At 42.6% G+C, this 23,099-nt stretch overlaps 1 protein-coding gene across 1 annotated transcript in view; it reads left to right on the top strand.

Moving 5' to 3' along the window:
• The window catches only part of TMEM132B (transmembrane protein 132B), a 229,058-nt gene that overhangs the window by 53,819 nt on the left and 152,140 nt on the right, over positions 1 to 23,099 (top strand). Inside the window, exon 2 of the mRNA XM_043489046.1 lies at positions 3,120 to 3,266. Within this exon, the coding sequence (XP_043344981.1) occupies positions 3,120 to 3,266 (147 nt within the window). The remainder of the gene's footprint in view (positions 1 to 3,119; positions 3,267 to 23,099) is intronic.

The following is a 23,099-nucleotide window of genomic DNA, read 5'->3' as shown; positions in this document are numbered from 1 at the left end:
CCGGGAGTTGGTGATGGACAGGGAGGCCTGGCGTGCTGCGATTCATGGGGTTGCAAAGAGTTGGACATGACTGAGTGACTGAACTGAACTGAATTGAATGATGAAAGGTATCAGACAGCTCGGCATATGGAAGGTGCAGAAGATATTTTGGCATTTGTTAGTAAGTCTTTTTCTACAGTATGATGGGTCAGGTGGTAGATGAGTCATTCCCTGGTCTGTACCAAAACCGTTGGATACTCACTGGTCTGGACTGAACTTTGTCCATCTTTGTATGTCCTGATGCTTCATACATAGCACCTGGAACTCAAGACAGTCTACTTAATATTAGAGAACTGGGTGGATAATCTGTGGTAGAAAATTGTTTCATGGCGTTGATGATTTCAGAGTTCTCATTGCATGCCTTCCCAAGCAGACAGAGAGATTTGACTTACCCACAACCACAACTAGAGATACTCATTGAGGCTTTGATGTGCAGAGCTTGGTCATGCAGATATGTTTGAATGCCTAGTTGGTTGACCTTAGTCTCTAGTCCCTCCAGAGGTCAAGTTGATACCATATGACCCAGGGTTCCCAGGTAAACAAAGATACTCTAATCAGGTAGAACACCACAAGGGCTTAGAGGTCACCTCCTAAGAGTTGAGGGCAAAGACTCATCTTCTCTTTGGGCAAAGTTCATCCTTTACTGCACTTCCACTGTGTGGACAACCAAACCATTAAAGTGGATGGCTTAAGTATAAGACACAAACACTTAGATGGGCTGATCGGGCAAGTTTTCTTCTGCCCTACAAGGTGGCAGATGCTATGGGCTGGAGAGACCTAGAAGAATGAGATGGGGAGGCTATGGGTCTCTGTCCTCTCTTGTCTCTGCTGGGTGGGGTCTGGCCTGCAGTCCAGGTGTCTTTCTTGCTTGTCCATAGCTGCTGGATTGTCACCTGTCATTGGACCAACAGGGAGGAATGCTCATCTGGACTCCGAGGCTCTTCCCCATCATAGACAAGGTCAAAGCCTCAGGTTACACTGTGTCCTGAACACCCTGAGGGGTGGTGGAAGTTTGGGGGGAAAGCCCTTAGGTGTGTCAAGGGTGGCAATGGTCTAACTCATCTTGGGAACGCCCATTGAGCTTGGACAGTGGAGAAGTCATGTCCAAGGGTGAAAGTTCTCCATGGCCTTGACTTACATTCCTGTTACCAACATGAAATCTGCTTGCTTTGTTTGGAACTTTATACTGAATGATTGAAAGTGAAAGTGTTAGTCACTCAGTTGTGTCCAACTCTTTGCGACCCCATGGACTGTAGCCCGGCAGGCTCCTCTGTGCATGGAATTCTCTAGGCAGGAATACCGGAGTGGGTTGTCATGCTCTTCTCCCGGGGAGCTTGCTGACCCAGGGACTGAACCCGGGTCTTTTGCTTTGCAGGCAGATTCTTTATCAACTGAATGATTATGAGTGTACGTAAGAGTCCACATGGAACAAACAGAAAACTACAGATGCGTGAGCACAGGTGGGTGGGTTTTCACAACCCATAGTGCAGTCAGCACCCAAAAGAAGAAACAAACATTCTAGGTGCTCCAGAAGCCCCCCCATCCAGCTGTTTGCTCCAAAGGGCAACTGATGCTAACTTCAGCCTCACAGATGAGTTTAACTGTTTCAAATTTTCTATAAATGGGATTATATGGTGTGTGCTTTTTGACACCTGGCATCTGTCACTTAACCTCCAAATATAGGAGGTTCATCCATGTAGTTTTTAAAAATTGATTTAAATTTGTTTTAATAAATATTAAATTGATATCTGTTTGGAGATGTCAATTAGTATACACAGAGTTATTCCTAAATTGTTTTCTCCACTATTTTATTTTTGCTTTTTATTGGGGCATAGTTGGTTTGTGGAATCTAAAAAAAAAAAGGCTGCAGATGAATGTATCTACAAAACAAATACAGGTGTCAAAAATAAACTTATGGTTACAAGGGAGTAAAAGGTGGGGGGGGCGGATAAATTGGAAGACATACACATGTGTGCTAAGTCGCTTCAGTTGTGTCTGACTCTTTGCGACCCTATGAACTGTAGCCCTCCAGACCTCCCTGTCCATGGGATTCTCCAGGCCAGAATACTGGAGTGGGTTGCCATGCCCTCCTCCAGGGGATCTTCCTGACCCAGGGATCAAACCCATGTCTCTTATGTCTCCTGCATTGGCAGGCAGGTTCTTTACCACTAGCGCCACCTGAGAAGCCCTGACACATAGACACTAGGGTATATAAAATAGATAACTAATAAGGGCCTACTGTATGGCCGGGGAACTCTTACTCAGTACTCTGTAATGACATATATTGGAAAATAATCTAATAAAGGGGGATATATGTATGACTGATTTACTTTGCTGGACATCTGAAACTAACACAGCATCCATGTAGCTTTGTGTGGTACTACACTGTTTATCCTTGGTATTTCTGTCTTATTCCATTGGGTGCCTGTATATTTGATTAGTTCTGCTTTTGATGGACAGTGTAGGCCGTTTCCTTACTGGGTTTAATACGATACCGCTGCTGTGAACTTTCTTGTGCAGGTCTTTTGGGGAAATAAACGCATGCATTTCTGCTGCGCATATGCCTGTGAGTGAACGTGCTGGGCTGTAGGGTCAGCAGAAAGTCCCGGAGCACATGAGGAGGTGCCCTTGACCGTGGGGGGCGAGAAGTGCCCAGTGAGGCCCTGGCATTCTTTCCCACAGAGCCTCTGCAGCTGGCATAGCCCCTGCAGCCTCTCAGACCCTCCTACTTCATGAGAACCCTTCCTCGTCCACCCCCAGGGAAGAACCGGCCCCCAGATCCTGTCCATGCCTGCCAGACACGTCTGTTTTGTCTCCATCCTGCAGGGCCCCTGAAGAAGAAAGTGATCTGGTTCCTAACACACTGATCAAACAGAAAATTAACACCATGTGGCAGAACACTGGAGCTCCTACTTCGGGGCACTTGTAAAAATAACAAGACTCTTAGTTTTTGAAGGAAAGCCATTTACTGGCACTCTTTCCTGCATCTCCCAGAGGAAAGGGGAGATCGGTTCTAACTCCTTGTTTTTACTCTCTGTTTTGAACGAAGATGGTCATATATATTTTTTCCTACCCCACAGAATTAAGGCAGCAGCTGGTGTGAAAATAACTGCAGTGAGAGTCAGCAGCGAGGACCAGTGGGCAGTCCAGGAAGAAATAGATAACGACAGCGTTCAGACCACGGCCACCCTCACGTGCGTGGGCCATCACCCGGACACACGGAGCAGGTAAGCGCTGGGATCCTCAAGGCACCTCGGCAGCCATTTTGTTGGGGATGGCTGCAGACGCTGATAGCAAAATAATGTGTGTATAAATAAAGCAATGCCTCTGCATTTAATGGGTGATGTGTTCTTTTGAGCTCATCAGCGCAGCTCCGTCCTGCAGCTTCTGAATGGCTCCATTATGGGATGTGATGCTGGCTGAAGGCTTTATCCTTTATGCTCTTTATACATCAATGACCTGATTAGGTTGGCAATCTCAAAAATTACCTGCACTCACATTTGTCATGGTGCAGGGTTTGATAACCATTATTTTAAAATTTTATTATTGTTACTGTTGGCAGCGAAGAACTGAAGAATGAAATGGGTAAAATAGAAATGATTTAAGAGGCAAGGGGGAAACCTACTTTTTTAATGCGCGAATGTAGGGTGGCTCTAAGCTGTCTAGTAATTGTCTCTTAGTGCTGAAAGGTGGTTGTTTTGCAGATGTCACACCTGGGTATTGGCATATGGGCTCAGAATATGAAGTTAGGTCAACTTCACATCGTTGGCGGCTCTTCTCCAGCTCGGATACCAGCCTTGGGCTTTATGGTGCTGAGCTCACCTGGGAAGCAGAGGGAGGTCATTGCTAATAATATTGCATCCGGGCTCCCAATAGGCAGAATGAGCTCAGGCCTGTTGCAGTAGCCTTTTCTACGATCTCTTTCCTGTCTTCTCTTCCCTTTTGACTGAGCAGTGCTGGCTATGCCATACTCCCTGTTCGTCTGTTTGTTTGTTTTTTAATATTTATCTATTTTTGGCTGGATTATTTTGGCTTAGTTGCAGCCTGAGGGCTTCTCTCTAATTGTGGTGCACAGACTCAGTAGTTGCGGTGTGCGGACTTAGTTGCCCTGCAGCATGTGGGATCTTAGTTCTCTGACCAGGTATTTAACCTGAGTCCCCTGCATTGCAAGGTGGATTCTTAACCACTGGACCACCAGGGAAGTCTTCCTGCCTGTTTGAAGCCATTAATAGCTCCGCCTTCAGCCAGGATGAGACCCAACTTCTCAGGTTGGCAAAGAGCCCCCTTCTGATCTCTTACTTACCACCTTCTATCGTCATAATCTGTTCTCTTTCTTTATGTTCTTGTTTTTGGTTTTTGGGTTTTTTTGGCTATACTGTTGGGCATGTGGGATCTTACCCTAACCAGGGATTGAACACACATCCCCTGCAGTGGAAGTGCAGAGTCTTATCCACAGGACTGCCAGAGAAGTCTCTCTTTTCTTGTTTTTAAACACTTTGAGGTCCATGATGTTGGGCACCGAAGGAGCACTTGGTGAATGAATCAGGGAGTTAGTGGTGGGAGTATGAGAAATGGAGAGATTGGGTGGAATTTGCCTTTTCCAGTGGATTTCTAGGCTGAGTGCTGTATCCTCTTGGGTGACCTCAGCCAACCTCAGCTAGAACTCTGTTCTGACTGCTTTTGAAGATCTCTTTCAAAAGGAAAGAGAGACTCTGGTTGAGTGACCAAAAAGCCTTTTATTAGGGGTATTGATCAGGGATCTGGGTGCTTCTCACTCCCAAACCAACATTCTGGATATTGTCCTTTACATCCCTTGGCAGAACTTTAGTCTGAGACCTCGGTTGACCCATGATTTCCCTGGAAATCTCTACTTGCTATCTGAACAGCCATGAATCCTGAGTTGATACATGAAGAGAACTTGGGATTTACATATTTGGGCTCAGTTGCAAGTGCTAGAATTCCCACCTAAAGTGGCTGCTACAGTAGGATTTTGTGATCTCATGTGACAAGAAGTTTGCAGGTAGGTGTTTCCGTGGTTGGTTAATCTAGCAGCACAGTGTGTCACCCCGGTGTGTGTTCTGTCTTTCCACTCTGTCGTGTCCAGTTTGTTGGCTGTCATCCTCCAGCTTGTTTTCTCGTGGCTGCAAGATGGCTGCAGCAGTTCCAGACATCACAGACTTATCTAGTTGTATACACAGACTGGAAGGGAGGGGGGCTTCTCCTCATGTATCTTTTTTTTTTTTTTTGCCGTAAGAGAAGACCTTTCCAACTGGAAAGACGACTTTCCCTTCAAGTCTTCCTTTTAGATAGCATCAGTAAGCAGTGGGTTCCATGCCTTTGCTCATGGAAAAGTGAATATTTGCTGTTATTTTCAGGCTTTGTACTGGGAGAAGGTCTTTGCTATCAAGGAAGAAGGGTGGTCAACTAGCTGTGTTTGGCACACTCTTTAAAGTGGGACCTGTCAAGGATTGTGGCTTAATTTCTGCCTTGACTCCACTGGATGGCTTCCTCTTGATTGCTGGGGTGTTTATCAGGTGGGCTTTGACTGATGCCCTTAGGTACTGCATGAATGAAGTCCAAGCAAAAAGGGCTCCTAGGAGCACGTGAAAAAGTTCAAGGCGGGGACCGGAACCAAGAGTGTCTGGATGCAGTATCCCTAGCAACCTGTCTCCTTGTCTTTCCTCTGGCATCATCTCCAGCAGGCTGTCCCTCCTGGTGGCGAGTTGACCACCGGCAGCTCCCAGCATCCATCCTGCTGGCTTGGCCTCTTCAGGGAGAACATGTTCTGTCCCATGGTGTCCAGCACAAGTCTTGGGGCTGCTCATCACTGGCTCTGCTTGGAGTAATGTGGATCTTGTACTCACCCTGAACCAATCTCTGCAGCCAGTTGTAAAAGTAGGGGATGGCTGGACCCACCCAAATGACTTGGACTTCGAGTATGAGAGAGGGTTCTTGGGGTGAAACGGGAGGGTAGAAACAAGAAGTGGCTAGGAAGTCATGCTGGACCCTCCTGCTGGGCTGGAGCAGCCCCAGTGGAATGCCTGGACGTACACCCTCAGAAATTACTGTGTGGGTCTCAAATGGCCATCTCCACGGTTTACGCACATGGAATTGATTTGGTTGAAGCATTGGACTGATCAAGTGCTGATGTTTTAAATTGGAGGACAAGCACAGGCTGTGGTTATCACTTTTGGTTTTGAGAGAATCAATTCTGCATTCTCTTTAGAAGAGATTTATAAAGTTACAAGAGAGAAAAAAAAGCCCTTACATAACCAGAGTTACATAATTATCAAACATTCTGCCGTCCTCTTCTCTTTCTTCTCTTTCCATTTTTGACCTCCCTGGGGATGTTAGAAGGACAAGGACTGTTGCTTTGGCATGACAATTTATGCTTATCTAATATCCTTCTAAAATCCATTCCATAATCTAAATAAATAATTGCTTCTTTTTACACTTTTTTTTTTTGTTGAATTGTGAGATCAAATGAGGTGTGAAATACAAGCTCATGGACCGTGTTTGCCGGGCTAACAAAGTGAATCTATGAATATATCCCTAAACGAAACATCCCACTGAAAGCTGTAATCTCTGAATTGTGACAACCTTGGGCGGAATAGGTTTTTAACAGAATATAATGCACACACTGCCTGAAGTTCTGTGATAAGAATTAAAAATGTGTCATATAGGAAGATTCGATGGGCTCGGTAAGGAAGGCAGTAAAGGTCTTAATTTAAAATATTAATGAACACTCATTGTGAGGAAATGTGAGTAATAAAGATGAAAACCACAAGATAAACAGTTGCATTGCCCAAAGAGGAGAAAAGACGTTAGAAAAATAAGCAAATTTGAAAGTGTTCAGAAGAGATAAAGCAAAACCAAGGGAAAGGAAAGCTGGATGAAATGGACTCTTGGTATGGAGACCATGTGCAACCAGCTACGTTGAGGTGAGATTGTCCCTTCAATGGTTTCCATTGGACTGTTGAGACCCAAACATTGGAGAAAATAGGCTGCTACTTTTTGTATGGTCAGAAACCACATTGCAGAACTCATCCTTCTCTGAAAGCTGGGACAGAGACAAGTTCTTGGGAGTGCACCATGGAAACAGGAGTCTCCGTAGGAAAGAAAGACAAACCCTAAAATAGATTTCTTGAAAGAAATAGACACACCTCACATGACTATAACCCTGTTGAAAGAGAAATCGACCTCAAAGGTAAATGTTTACCATGAAGTGTTACCATGTTTGAACATCTGGATCCAATATTTCACGAGTTTTTCTTGACCTGCTCTAATCCAGAAATGATTATAACCAGTTGAGCAGAAGAAGGGATTACCCTTTTTACTAACTCAGCTAACTCATTGCTTGTTGTGAAATTGAGCAGTGGAAACCTTAAGGAACAAACAGAGGTAAGAGAGGAAAAGTCATCTCTAGTTTATGTGATCTCTGACCACATAAATGTCATGTGTCACTTTATGGCTCCATGGAACATGAACCAGGCTAAATCTTTTATTGTGCTTAAAGTGCCTTATTCAAGTTGGAGAAGAAGAAGGAGGAGGAGGAGGACAAAGAGAGGAGGAGGAGGAGAAAGAGAAGGAGGGGGAGGGGGGAATAGGAAGGAGAGGAAGAGGAAGAATGAAGAGGAGGAGGAAGAAGGGGAGGGGGAGGAGGGAGAAAGACAGTACAGTGATGGTCACAGTTGCCTCTGTTTCTGAGGAGATTTTCCCACCAGATTTAGTTCATGTTGGTTACTTTCCTTCTGTAAAATATTTTACTGAAACGTAAATGATAGAACACACGAAATGTTTTAAGTGTCTCTGAGGATACTTTTGTGTAGTTTTGTTGTCTGTTCCTTATTCATTTGAAAAATTTCTTGAAAAACTGTATCATTCTCATTAGGTGCCCGGCACCGTTGTAAGTCTTTGAGGGAACACACACGTTTAAAAATCAGAAATATTAGAGCCTTGGTAGGCTAAAAACTATTGTCATTTCGAATCAATAGATGTGTAAATTGAGGTATAGTTTAAATGATCTCCCCAGGTCTCAGAACCAGTAAGTAGCCAATGGAGTTTGCCCGTTGGGTCCCCGCTCTTGTCCACGACCCTGGGCTCTGCGCAAGGCCTGGGGACACACCCATGCCGTGCACATTCTGAGCATCCTCCTTCCTTCCCCTGCTTTCAGCTCTCTTGTCCCAAATGGACTGAAAACTCAGTAGAAAGCAGCACCCACAGCACTAGCAAGCCATCTACAATGTGGAAATAGGCACCGTAGTGCACTGAAGGGTGGTCCCTCAATAGATGCTTCTACATCTGAACGCCCGGAACTTGTGAACTTGACCTTATTTGGAAAAAGGGTTTTTACAGAGGTAATTAAGGAATCTTGAAATGAGGCCATAATCCTGGAGTATCTGGGCAGGCCCTCAGTCCAATGATGTGTCCTTCTAAGATCGACACACAGAGGAAAAGCCCATGTGAAGATGGGGGCAGACATGAGAGGGATGCGGCCTCAAGTCAAGGAAGCCTGGGGCCACCAGGGGCTGGAAAAAGCAATGAATGGGTCCCCCCCCGGAGACCCTGATGACACCTTGGTTTTGGAGTTTTATCTTACAGAACTGTGATAATTCTGTTGCTTTAGGTCATTACGTTTGTGGTAATTTGTTGAAGCAGCCCTGGGAAACAAATACAAGGGGCTTAATGACTACTTGGTGAATGAATCAGTCAAGGCATGTCAGTCCTGGATATGTATCTGAATAGCCTAGGAGTCTCTGAAAACACATATTCCTTAAACCTCAGCCCTAACTGGTTCACAGGCATTACTATTAAAAACAAAAAACAAAAAACCTCCCCTGGTGATTATTTTTATTTAAAAACATTTATTAATTTGTTTGGCTGCATCAGGTCTTAGTTGGGTCATGCAGGATCTTTTGTTGTGGTACAGAGATTCTCTAGTTGTGGTGTGTGGGCTCAGTAGTTGTGGCTTGCGGGCTTAGTTGCCCCACTGCATGTGGGATCGTAGTTCCAGGACCTGGAATTGAAGCCACGTCCCCTGCATTGCAAGGTGGATTTTTAGCCACTGAATCAGCAGGGAAGTCCCTGCACAGGTTATTTTAATGTGTCGCCAGGGATACAGGAAAAAATAAAATATTAATGAATTTAAGCACCATCAAAAGATAGAGGTACCTTGTTTTTTAAAAAAATACTAACACATATATATGGAATTTAGAAAGATGGTAACGATAACCCTATATGCAAAACAGAAAAAGAGACACAGAAATACAGAACAGACTTTTGAACTCTGTGGGAGAAGGTGAGGGTGGGATGTTTCAAAAGAACAGCATGTATACTATCTATGGTGAAACAGATCACCAGCCCAGGTGGGATGCATGAGACAAGTGCTCGGGCCTGGTGCACTGGGAAGACCCAGAGGAATCGGGTGGAGAGGGAGGTGGGAGGGGGGATCGGGATGGGGAATACGTGTAACTCTATGGCTGATTCATATGACAAAACCCACTGAAATGTTGTGAAGTAATTAGCCTCCAACTAATAAAAAAATAAATTAATTAATTAAAAAACAAAACAAAACAAACAAAAAAACAATTTTAGGATTGGAAAATAATGGAACTTAGAATACGGAATTCTTGGATTTACAGTAGCGTTTGTTACTGCACACTTGGCGAACTCTAAGTACCAGCTGTCAAAATAGTTCAAAACCAAGATTTGATGTATAAAAATGCAGCATGTTGTTTGTAATCCTCTCTAGAAAGTGGCAACAGAATTCACCTATAGGAAATGGAGAACTCCTCCCCTCCCCCTAAAAGGGATCAGACGAGTGAAAGAAAAGGGAAAAAAATGTTCTAAAAATATTTCACCTCTTTTGCTAACCAGTGGGAAACTCTTTGTTCACTTATGCTGCTGGCCAGTTTCAGCCTAAGTGTAATAGAAAGCTTCTTACTTCAAAAGTAATAGATGTTTGGTTGTAGAAAATACAACTTATTAAAACAGAGAAGATAAGAGTCATCTCTGAACCAGTGTATGATTCACAGGTAACCACTGTTAATATATTGATGAGTCTACTTGTATATACTCATATGGATTTATGGGTATATGAGTGTACAAAAATATATGACTTTTGTCAATTTTTGAATTTCTTTACCTTTTAAAGCTGTTGTTTTCTATAATATTGTAGAATAAATATATGGCAATATCTTTTCATGTCATTAGATATTTAACCATAAAAATAATTATCAACCCCTGATAGTTCAGTTGGTAAAGAATCCACATGCAATGCAGGAGACCCTCGTTCGATTCCTGGGTTGGGAAGATCCGCTAGAGAAGGGATGCGCTACTCACTCTAGTATTCCTGGGCTTCCCTGGTGGCTCAGTTGGTGAAGAACCTGCCTGCAATTCGGGAGACCTGGGTTTGATCCCTGGGTTGGGAAGATCCCCTGGAGGAGGGAAAGGCTACCCACTCCACTATTCTGGCGTGAAGAATTTCATAGACTGTATAGTCCATGGGGTCGCAAAGAGTTGGACATGACTGAGCGACTTTCACTTTCACTGGTGAAAAACTGGTAAAAGTGGTAGGTGCTCGTGCCCACCCCCCCAGCCAATACAAATATGTATATATAAACATTTTTTTCCTAACAATTTCAAGATTAATGGGGCCTTTCAATGAACTATAATTTTCAAAAAATATTTTTATTTATTTATTTGGCTGCCCTGGGTGTTAGTTGTGGCATGCTAGACCTTCAGTCTTTAGTTGAGGCATGTGAACTCTTAGTTGCAGCCTGTGGGAATCTAGTTCCCTGACCAGAGATTGAACCCAGGTCCCCTGCATTGGGAGCATGGAGTGTTAGCCACTGGACCACTAGGGAAGTTCCAGAACCTTTAATTTTTAATGTAATATCTAAAAGCGGTACAGTATTCTATTGATATTACAGAAGTGTATTCTATTAATTTACCACGTTTCATTTTTTTCCTCTTTAAGGTATTGCTGCTGGCCATTTTTGTTTTATTTTTCTCCCTTTTAAAATTCATTTTTTAAAAACACGAAGTTGTATATTCCTGTAGGTAAGACTTCGGGGGAGAAAGCTAGAAGTGAATGGGTAGGTTCAAAAGACATGACAGCGTTTCAAGTTTTTGAAGCTTTTGTGAAATTTTCCTGCCTGATCTATGTAAGAACGCCCAGCTGTCAATTCTTTTGCCAATGCTGGGCATTGCCTTAAAAAGAGAATTTGATAGTTGAAATATGGCTGTCTTCTTGTAGGCTTAATTTGCATTGACTGTTTCTGGTGAAATTTAACAACTTTTCTCATGTTTAACTGCAAATGTTTTCTCCCACTTGTTGTCTTTAGTTTTTTTGTTTTAGTTATTATGTTATGATTTTAGCAGCAATGTTGTTGGGTTTTGTGTTGCCCAATCTAGTCACCATTTTCTTTCAAGTCAAGTGCTCCCACTGAAGGGATGGTGTGGGAGTGAGCAGAACACATAAAAGGCTTTGTCAAAACCCACCCATCAGCCTGGCTTCTGAGAGGTGTCAGAGAGAACCAGAACCAACTTTCCTCTGGTTAAAGAAAGTTACTGGTTAAAGAAAGAGACTGGTTAAGGTGGTGGAGAAAGACTTCATTCAGAGACCTTTTCAGCAAGGGAAGAGAGACCCTCAGGGTGGAATTGGGCTCCATTCCCAATGCTGTAAAGATAGCTGGGGATTTAAAGCCAAGAAACAGAGTGGGCGTGGGGTCGGTAGATGGCAAACTGCTAGGAGACATTGGGAGTAAGGGATTCTTATGAGACTGACCAAACCAGGTTCTTGCTGAGGGCAGACCAGAGCGATCAGATGTCTAGCGTGGGCATGAGGAATTTAATTGGAGATGGAGGGTGATCAGGTATCAAGGATGGGGTGGGATATTTCTAAACTGATTTAGGATTCTTGCTATAATTGGGCTACATGGGTGTGGCAAGGATAAGTCCATGGTCCAGAGGAGGGAGGGCTCAGAGATCTTGACTTAGGTTTAGTTAGTGAGAGTCTTTGTCAGTGATAGAAAGAAGCAGTGCCCCCTGCTGGCCTGGCAAAGAGGTAGCATGAGCGGTAACTAAACCTTGGTTCTCTTAAGCCATACCTGAATTCAGTCCCTGGGTTGGGAAGATCTCCTGGAGAAGGATATGGCAGTCCATTCCAGTATTCTTGCCTGGAAAATCCCATGGACAGGGGAGCCTGGTAGGCTACAGTCCATGGGGTTGCAAAGAGTCAGACACGACTGAGCGACTTCACTTTCTCTTAAGCCATAGAGGTTTTTGTTTTTTTTTTTAATTGAAGTAGAGTTGAATTGCAATATTGTATTAGTGTCAGATGTATAGCAAAGTGATTCATATATGTGTATGTGTATATATATTAAGATTGTTTACTATTATATGTTATTACAAGATATTGAATATAGTTCACCCTGCTATACAGTAAATCCTTATTGCTTTTCTATTTTATGGATAGTAGTTTGTATTTGTTAATTTCAAACTCCTAATTCACCCCTCTCTGCCCACGTTTCCCCTTTGGTCACTATAAGTTTGTTTTCTGTGTCTGTGCATCTGTTTTGTGAATAAGTTCATCCCTGTCACATTTTAGATGCCATATAGGAGCTATATCGTATGCCATTTGGCTTTCTCTGTCTCACTGCACTTAGCATGATAAAGATGCGTTCTTGTTGACTAAGGTCCGCCATATACATCAGGGTTGACTCTTCGTATTGCACAGGGACGTCCCATGTGGCATTAGTGATAGAGAACCCGCCGGCCAGTGCAGGTGACTTAGGAGATGCGGGCTCAGTCCCTGGGTCGGGAAGATCCCCTGGAGGAGGGCACAGCAACCCACTCCAGTATTCTCGCCTGGAGAATCCCATGGACAGAGGAGCCTGGCGGGCTACAGTCCATAGCATCACAAAGAGTCGGACACGACTGAAGAGATAGCACGCACTTTGTATCGTACATTCTCTGGATTTGGGTAAATGAACAATGACAAGCATCCATCATTCTTGTATCATACAGAATAGTTTCATTACCATAAAACTCCTTTGTGCTCTACCTATTCATCCCTCCCTTCCTGCCCACAAACCCTGATAACCACTGATTTTGCTATTATCCTTCTAGTTTTGCCTTTCCCAGAATGTCATAAAGTTGAATTGCACAGAATGTAGACTTTTCAGGTTGACTTCTTTCACAGAGTAATATGCATTTCAGGTTCCTCCGTGTCTTTTTGTGGCTTGCTAGCTCATTCCTTTTCAGAATTGAATGATATTCTGTTGTCTTGATGAACCACTGTTTATTTATCCATTCACCTACTGAAGGACATCTTGATTGCTTCCAAGTTTTGGCAACTGGGAATAAAGCTTCCATAAACATCTGTGTGTGTATTTTTTTTGTGGGCTTAAGTTTTCAGCTCCTTTGCATAAACACCAAGGAGTGTGATTGCTGGATCTTATGGTAAGAGCACATCTGGTTTGGTATCAAACTGTCTTTGAAAGTGGCCGCACCATTTTGCATTGCCACCAGCAATGAATAAGAACTCCTATTGCTCTGTATCCTCATGGCTATTTGGTTGTTAAGTGTTTTGGATTTTACTCTAAGAGGTGTGTAGTGGTTTCTCACTGTTTTAATTTGCAACTCCCTAAGAAGATATGATATGGAACATCTTTTCATGTGCTTGCTTTCCATTTGTGTCTTTTCTTTGGTGAGGTGTTTGATCAGATCTGTACCCCATTTTTTAAAAATTGGGCTGTTTTTTCTTCTTGTGTGTTGAGAGTTCTTGGTATAGCTTAGATACCAACTCTTTAACAGTTATGTGCTTTGTAAATATCTTCTCCTTCTCTGAGGCTTGTCTTCATTCTCTTAATCAAATAGTCATTTTCAGTAGTGATACCATGTAGGGAATAAGTTAATAGGTTTCAAAGTGGCTATATTTAGATAACTAAGAAGTTTTCCTAATTCTCAGTATGCTGGCTTGGAATGGAAACATTAAAACATTTTAAAAATTAATTAAAAAAAAATCTTTTGTTTGTAAGGCATGTGGGATACTAGTTCCCTGACCAGGGATCAAACTCACACCTCTTGCATTGAAAGTGCAGAGTCTTAACCACTGGACAATTAGGGATGTCCTAGAACAGAAACTCTTATAATTGGGTATTCAGGTGTGGTTGATAAAAAATATGTCTACTTTACGCCTCTGAGTCTTCCTGCTGACCAGGTGGGCATCACTGACTGAGGAACGTATTCCTGGTGGTATGCCGGCTCATTCCTAGAAATTCCCTGTGGCTGTTTCATGGCCGCTCTGTCTGTGATCTCTCTCCACTAATCCATTCTGTTACCAGCTGCCAGAGTAATCTTAAAATACCGCTTTCATCATGACCTAGTGGCTCCCCATTGCCTGTCTCAGAAAGTCTAAACAATTGGCTTGACTTTTTACCGTCTTTTAGAAGCAGGGCCCTCTCTCCCACAAGGTGCTGGGAACTCTGGTGCCAGAGACAGAGGCTAGGTCTGCAAACTCAGCCAGTAGGTGGTGCTCTGCACAGTTTTAGGACAAGAGCCCAAGTGCAGTAGAACAAAGAAGAGGATTCAATGGAGGAAAAAGGCCTCTCAGAGGAAGTGACATTTGAATGGGCCCTTAAAGGATGAGTGGAAATTCAAATGTAAACATGTCTGGGAAGGCAGCTATTAAACCATTCTTTATATAATATTAACACTGTATTGTATTCATTTTTAAGAATGTTTTTGAAAAAAATTTTGTTGGAGTATAGCTGCTTTACAATATTCTCTTAGTTTCTACTGTACAGCAAAGTGAATCGGCTACAGGTATACATACATCCCCTCTTTTTTTGATTTCCTCCCCGTTTAGGTCAGCACAGAGCACTGAGTAGAGGTCCCTGTTCCTTACAGTCAGTTCTCATTGGCTATTTATTTTATACATAGTAGCAACAGTATTTATACGTCATTTCCAATCTCCCAATTCATCCCAGCCCCTCCTTTCCCTCTTGGAATCCACATGTCTGTTCTCTGTTTCTCTACTTCTACTCTGCAAATAAGATCATCTATACCATTTTTCTAGATTCCACAAATATGTGTTAATATATGATATTTGTTTTTCTCTTCCTGACTTACTTCACTCTGTATGACCATCTCTCAATCCATCCAAATCTCTGCAAATGGCACAATTTTGTTCTTTTTTTTTGGCTGAGTAATATTCCGTTGTATATAGGTACCCAGCAATCCCACTCCTGGGCATATACCTGGAGAATACCATAATTCAAAAAGATACATACCCCAATGTTCATTGCAGCATTATTTACAATACATAGGACATGGAAGCAACCTAGATGTCCATCAACAGAGGAATGGATACATAATGTCCTTTAATGCAAAGTTTTATAGTGGTTGAATTGTCTGAGAATATGAAACATCTGTGGAGGATAGACCTGGATGGGGCCACTTTGAATAATCCTGGAGAGGTGCCAATTTAGGAGGAGTTCTCAGGGGTATTGCAAGCAAATTCTATTAAATGCAACACTTACTGAGCTCCTACTGTGTGCTAGGTTCTATGCTATATATTATCTCCATGAATTATCAGAATATCTCCTTGAAGAAGGTAGCACAACTAACCAACCACACTTACAGATGGAAAGAGTGAGGCTCAGAGATCTTAAGGGTCCACAGTCACAGAGCTAGGACTGGCGGAGCTGGGATATGAACCCAGACTTCAAGATCCTAGAACAGTGCCTGCCACATAGTAGGCACTCGACAAATATATGTCAGATCATTCTAAGCCCAAGACTCCTTTCCCAGCACCAGAGAAAAAGAGAAGAGGGAGGTGCTGAAGAGAAATTCTGCCAAAGGTCAACACTTGGGCGGGATTTTGGTGGCCTCCCCAAATCCCTAATGTAAGCGATACTGTTTAAGGCTACAGGAAGCTCAGCCTTGATCACTGCATTGCCAGCTTCATGCATCATAGGTCCGTTGTGAAACAGAAATCCAGAATAGAATTTCTCTCAGACACTCAAGTATCATTGAGGTTTAGACGTGCCCTTTCTTACTGAGTGTGATTTTATTTCTGCTGTGGGATTTGACTTCTGTAGTTCCCTGATGCAGGCAGAAATTGAGTCAGAGGAAATGGGAGGCTTTCTTTCCAAAGGTCTGCCCACATGGTGGTCTGAGATCAGAGCCTTTGCACCAAATTTCTGACTGGCGGTTGATGAAATTAACCGAGGGAAACCTGCAAAGTTCATGCTCTTGGGAATGACTCTCTGTTTGACTTTTCAGGCTGGTATTTGTTAGAAACCCCAGCTGCTCCATTAAATCATTCTTTATGTCTTTATTGTGATGTATTTATTTACTTATTTTGACATATTTATTATGATGACATTATAGATGTCATTGACCAAACTGACCTTTGGAACCAGGAAACCTTCAGATCTGGTGCAAGTCTTTGACAAAAGCAGTCAAGTGAACCTTCAAGTGCTCCCCCCACCCCTTCATTGTTTCCTGGAGAAAATATTCTGTGATTCGAGAGTGTTCTTTTAACACTGTCTCAACCAAGCATCAATTCCTTTATACCTACAGAAAAGGTAGGTATTTCCTTTCCTTTCCTTTCCTGTATGAGCAGAAACCTCTGTGTCTTTTTTCCCTCTATTTTTTTGGTCATGAGGCATGTGGGCTCTTAGTTCCCTGACCAGGGGTTGTACCCATGTCCCTGGCAGTGGAAGAGTGGCATCTTAACCCCTGGACCACCAGGGAAGTCCTAGAAACCTTTTGAAAGGATGTTTGATTTGGTTTTATCCAGCCCCATAGCCAGTGTCCTCTGTTGCTTTCCGTGGGTACAGGTGCAACGTGGCTCCATATTCTGACATCTGTATCTGAATGTAACTACTTAAGGCCACTTGACGCTAAGTGCAGGAGGGACATGCAGCCTTCCACCCATGAAGACGTTCCTCCGTCTTACCAGATGATCCACCTTTTTATTAGTAGACTTTATTTTTTCTTTTCTTTTTTCTTGTCTTTATTTTTGTTAGCTTTTTACTTTTTACTTTACATTCTATGTTTTGGATCAGTTTTAAATTTACAGAAAAATTGAGCTGGTATTAAAGAAATTTCGCGTAGAAACTCCCCACCCTCTCCACACTCAGTTTCCTCTATTATTAACACCTTGAATTAGTATGTTACATTTGGTATATTTAATGAGCCAATATCGATATGTTATTACTGAGTTGGCTAAAAGGTTAGTTCGTGTTTTTCCATAACATCTTAAAGAAAAGTCTGAACCAACTTTTTGACCAACCCAATATTAACAAAGCTCCATACTTAATTCAGATTTTTAAAGGTTTTCACCTAATGTCCTTTCTCTATCCCGGGATCCCACCAGGACACCACATCACATTTAGTCATCTTATCTGCTCAGCCATGACAGTTTCTCAGATATTCCTTGTACTTGTGACCTTGACGGTTTTGGGGGAAGTGTTGATCAGATATTGCAATAGGTCCCCCTATTGCAATTTGCCTGGTTTCTCCCCTCCTGGTTAGGCTGGGATTAAAAGTTTTGGGAGGCAGACTATAGAGGTGAAGTTGCAGTTTCATCACATCATACTGAGAGTACCCGTGACCAAACCCTTCGTCACTGTTGATATTGACCTTGGTCACCGGTTGCAGCCAGTATTTGCTGGGTTTCTCTGCTGTGAAGCCATGCCATGCCCTTCTGTCTACACCATCCTCTTTGGAAGAAGTTACAATGCAGCCCACACTAAAGGGTAGGAGTCATGGTCCCTTGTCGTGTGGGGGACTGTCTGCAAAATGTATTTGGAGTTCTTCTTGCTGCTATGCTTTTATACTTCTGACACTAACTGCACTTAATCCACGGGCTTCAGGACTACAGGACCTGTGTGTCTGTTCACGTGGCATCACTGTTCCCCAGAGCCATGCCTAGTGCATAGCAGGTGCTACTGCGTGAGGAGGGAAGGATGATCTTGTTAGGAACACCTCACCTCCTGGACTTCCTGCCACCCCTTAACAGAGAGGGACCGTAGCTGTCCAGAGAGCAAGGAAGCTGACCTCTCTCTGCTCTCTAAGTGGACAAGTTGTTTTCCTTTACTTTTCTTTCTCTGAGAACAATTTCAACCCTATTTGACAATATAGAGACTATTGTAACAAATACCCCCCTATCTACTGCATAGCTTTGTCACGCTTTGATATTTCCCCAAATTTGCTGTAGAGCTTAAAACAACAAAAGCAAAGGGACTCCGTGGCGGTTCAGTAGCTAGGGCTCTGTGTTCTCCCCGCCCAGGGTGTGGGTTGGATCCCTGATTGGGGAACTAAGATCTCTCAGATGCATGGTACGGTCAAAAAACAAAACAAAAGCAAACAAGCAAAAACAAATGACCAAACTATCCCTATTGTATTCCTCTTCTTTCCTCCTTAGATTTAACCACTCTTTTGAGTTACACGCTTATCCTTCTTGTGAGTGTTCACTTAATTTTATTTTGTAGATACTGCTTTGGTTCAAATGTTTGTCTCCCCCACACCCCACACACCCTGCCTCTGCAGTATATTTGCTGGAATCCTAATCTCCAAGGTGATGGTATTAGAAGGAGAAGCCTTTGGGAGATCCTTATCAGATCAGATAAGGATGGAGCTTCCATGATGGTATTAGTGCCCTTATAAAAAAGACTCTAAGGACTTTTCCAGTGGTCCAGTGGTTAAGAGGACTTCCCAGGTGGTGCTAGTGGTAAAGAACTCACCTGCCAGTGCAGGAGACTTGGGTTCGATCCCTGGGTTGTGAAAATCCCCTGGAGGAGGGCATGGCAATCCACTTCAGTATTCTTGCCTGGAGCATCCCAAGGCCAGAGGAACCTGGCGGGCTGCAGTCCACAGGGTCACAAAGAGCTGGACATGACTGAAGCAACTGACCACACATGCACACTGCTGGTTGAGAATCTACCTGCCGTGTGGGGGACCCGGTTTGGGTCCCTGGTCTGGGAAGATCCTGCATGGAGCCTAACCATTGGGAAGCCAGGGAATTTCTGGCACATCTATCTTTGACTTCCAGTCTCCAGAACTGAGAGAAATAATTTTCTGTTGCTTATAAGCCTCCCAGTAGGTGGCATTTTTGCTAGAGTAGCCTAAATGGACTGAGACAGGTACAGTTCCCTAGAACTGTGTTTGTCATGTTTGAAAACTATGTACATGACATCATGCTATCAGGATCAAGGCAACTTGCCTCTTTTCCTCAGTGCAACATTTCCTAAATTAAATTTTTGCTCTTGTAGATTTTAATACCCATTCTTGTGCATGCAATCTTAATGGTTTGCACCAGATCCTCTGGGATAGTGGTTTTAAACTGAGGGTTGTGACTGTTAATGAGTACTGACAAGTATATTTAAAAAAAGAGAAATTGAATAGATTAGCACAGAATAGAAAATATAGAAAAATAGAAAATAGAAAATATGAGAGTCCAAAGCATTTAATACAGAAAAATATTATACAGAAATATATTATAAAAATAATAAAATAATAAAAATATTATTTCGTGTAACTTTAGTGTCCTTCGTGTATGATTTTTCTGAGTTGTAATTCAAAATTTATTCCTTGCTGGGGACCAGATTTTAAAAATGGGATGCCCAATCTCCAGAGTCTGTCCTAGCAATGGGGTTGCAGCCTCCTTGGGTGTAAATATCTTCAACTTTCTTCATGTCACCAAATGGCTCTCCAAAGTGGTTGTACCAATTAGCAAGTTGTGTCTGAGTTTAGAAATTTCTTAACTTTTGGAAATGAGAGGAGTTTTTCAGAAACTTGTCCCTATCTGTCTTATTTTGGGTTGATGCTCTTCTGGCTTAATTTTATGGATCTGCTGTTGGTGTTTGGTTTGGGAAACACTCATCTTAAAGTCTTGATATTTAATTTCTCTGCTGTCAAGAGGCAAGATGAAGTTATTCCTCTTTTTCAAAGAATGATTTAAGTAGGAAATAATGAATGCAAAATGCCGTAGTTAAACATCAGCCGATAAGCTGATGGATCGGTTGTCACTTGGATCTTGCTATAAAGGGAAAGAAAATGATATTTAATGATTTTCAAAAAATAAAAACAGCAGTGATGAATTCGATACACTTTGATGCTGAGTGCACTAGGGTGCACTGTTATTTTCTAAGGCCCCTTGTATCTTCCCTTTGATTAGACAGTTGCAAAGCAGTGTCTTTCTTTTCAAGAGTCCCTCCTATGCAGTCCCCTCAACTGCATAGACATATAAACTATTGGTACTTAGCATGGGGTCCGTTGGAATCTCCTAAATACAGGTGGCAAATTGGTAAACCTTGAACCTATTTTGTGTGGCCTGCTGAATGTTTTCTTTTTCCCTTCAGTTTGGGCCAACGTTAAAAAGAAATGAGGAGAGTTGGCTGCACACACACATTTCTGGCTTCTCTGGGGAAGTTGGAAGTCCTGTTAAGATGAAGTCAGGCTGGTATTGAAAGATCACAGCTGCCCATGCTGCCTTGGCCATTCAGTTTATGGGGGGGCTGTGCTCTCCTGTTTGCCACAGTCCCCTCCACGCCCTACTGTCTGCTCCACACTGCATAAAAGTTTGGAACCCAACTCCAATGCGTGTGTGTGTGTGTTGTGGGGGTGGGTGGTTCCCACCACTGAGCAGTGTTCCTGCACCAGCTGGGGTTCCTATAATTCAACTGGATTCGGTCTCTGTCCACCTAGTGTCACTGTGAGATCCCGCAAGACTGCCCTCTCTTTTCCACTTAGATGCCAATTCCAAGTCCAGGTTGTCACCTATGCTTCTGAGTCACTAGCTATGGATCGAAGGTTCTGATGACCTCCTCCTTGAGTTTGATTGATTTGCTACAGTAGCTCACAGAACTTAGAGAAACATTTTACTTCTTAGATTACTTGTTGATTATAAAAGATGTAACTCAGCAATAGCCAAATGTAAGAAATGCCTAGGGGCAAGGTATGGGGCAAGGGGGCAGAGCTTTCATGCTCTTTTTAGGCCACCACTCTCCCCAAATATCCACCAACCCAGAAGATCTCTGAACCCTGTCCTTTTGGGTTTTTATGGAAGCTTCATTACATAGGCGTGAAAGGTTACAAATCATTGGCCATCGGCAAGTGATTCATCCTCCAGCTTCTCTCCCTTCCTAGGAGGTCAGGGTCGGGGGGCTGGACTGAAAATTCCAACCCTCCGGTCACATAGTTGGTTGCCCTGGTAACCAACCATCCTCACCATCCTCAAGTGAGTTCCAAAAGTCACCTCACTAACAGAACAAAAGTCACCTTTATTATTCTCATCAGTTAGGAAGTTCCAAAGATTTTAGGAGCTCTGTGCTAGGAACAGAGGCGACCAAATACATCTTTCTCACTATAAATTGCAATATCACCCTGAGGTTAGCTATTGGCATTTACTGTTAAGCGCATGGTGATGTTCTTCTTTGAGGAAATGTTTCTTGATATCGCCACTTATTAGGTATGTGACTGTAAACAAGTTATTTGGACTTCTGTGCCTCCATTTCCTCAACTTTAGAGAAAATTTTGTATCTGCTGGTAGGGCTGTTGTAAGATTAAATTATTTTATCTTTCTAAACCTCTTACAACAGAGTTTGGCACAGAGCAAGTGACCTGTAAGTATTGCGGATTTAATATTATTATATTCACCTCTGTATCAAGACAGACATAGTGATTCCTGTATGGTTGCTATGAAAAAATAAGATTTCCAGGTTGAAGGAAACAATTTAAAACACCCATTAGAAATAAACCTTTGTACCACTGTGATACACAGAAGAGAGAGATGAAGAAAAGTGTAATGAACCAATAAAAGGGAGGATATTTCAACAGAGTTTCTTTCTAAATGCAAATAAGCTGAATGTTGGCTTTGAGAATCACACTTGCATGTTTCACCGGAGCGGGTCTCACCCGCTGAGGATGTCTGCTGGCCCTTCTGGCCTTGAGATCCACTGCACACCACCCACCATCCGGTTGTGGCAGAAGCAGCCCCCAGTGTGATCTGGAAAGAATCTCTCAGATCCAGGGAAAAGGGGTTTTTTTAGAGGCAGGTGTAGCCTGGGGTTTGAAAGCAGAGAACTGAGTTCCATCGTGGTTCCTCCATTTCTGATCAGCTGTGTGAATTGAGTCAGATGAGAAACTCTCTGAACCTCTTCTATGAAGTGGGAATTTCCTTGTAGACTCACTGTGGGGATTAAAATAAAGTAAAATAGAAAGAACAGCCTAGCCTTTGTAAATGCTCTCTTAACAGTTTCCTCCTTCTGCAGAAATCCATCCTAAAGAGGTTGGGATTAACAGACACACATTACTATATATAAAATAGATAACCAACAAGGACCTACTGTGTAGCATATGAAACCATACTCAATATTTTTTAATAACTGATAAGGGGAAAGAATCTGAAAAAGAGTATATGTGTGTGTGTGTGTATCTATGTATATATATATCTGTGTGTGTGTGTGTGTGTGTATGTAAAACTTTGCTGTACACTGAAAGCTAACATAACTGTAAATCAACTGTACTTCAATTAAAAAAAATCCACTGTAAAAACTTGAATCCAAATGCAGTGTTTTTGAAGATTTTTTTTTTCTCTAAAACTGATTTTCTTAACCCCAGATACACAATTAGGCAAATGAAATTGGATTGATCCTTAAAGAGAATTTCAAGGTATGTTCTGTTTTTCTCCCTAGAAACCCATTTGGATTCCACTTTTACTTGTTTCAAAGGCAACAGCAAATAAAGCAGTAGCTTTGCTAGGGGCCTGGATCATGATTTATCGAAAAGCAGAAAGACCGGAGGTTTAGAAGGTATTTGCGGAGAGAAAATAGCTGTGAAATCTGGTATCTGTGTGCTGTTACTGCCTCTGGGAAAACCAAGCTGGTGATGTCTGAAATAGAGAAATAGCAGACAGTTGTTCAAATTTCACAGCAGCCAGTGTGCCTACGATTGGGAATCTGAATGTTACCTATGAACTGGGGATGGTTCGGGAATTTGCCTGATTTGTCTTCAGGGAAGTAAATACCCCAGTCATTGAAACTGAC

This window comes from Cervus canadensis, chromosome 1 (genome assembly GCF_019320065.1).
Source record: "Cervus canadensis isolate Bull #8, Minnesota chromosome 1, ASM1932006v1, whole genome shotgun sequence".
NCBI lineage: Eukaryota > Metazoa > Chordata > Mammalia > Artiodactyla > Cervidae > Cervus > Cervus canadensis.
The sequence above is the reverse complement of the archived record's forward strand: the minus strand, read 5'-3'. Positions and strand labels throughout refer to the sequence as shown.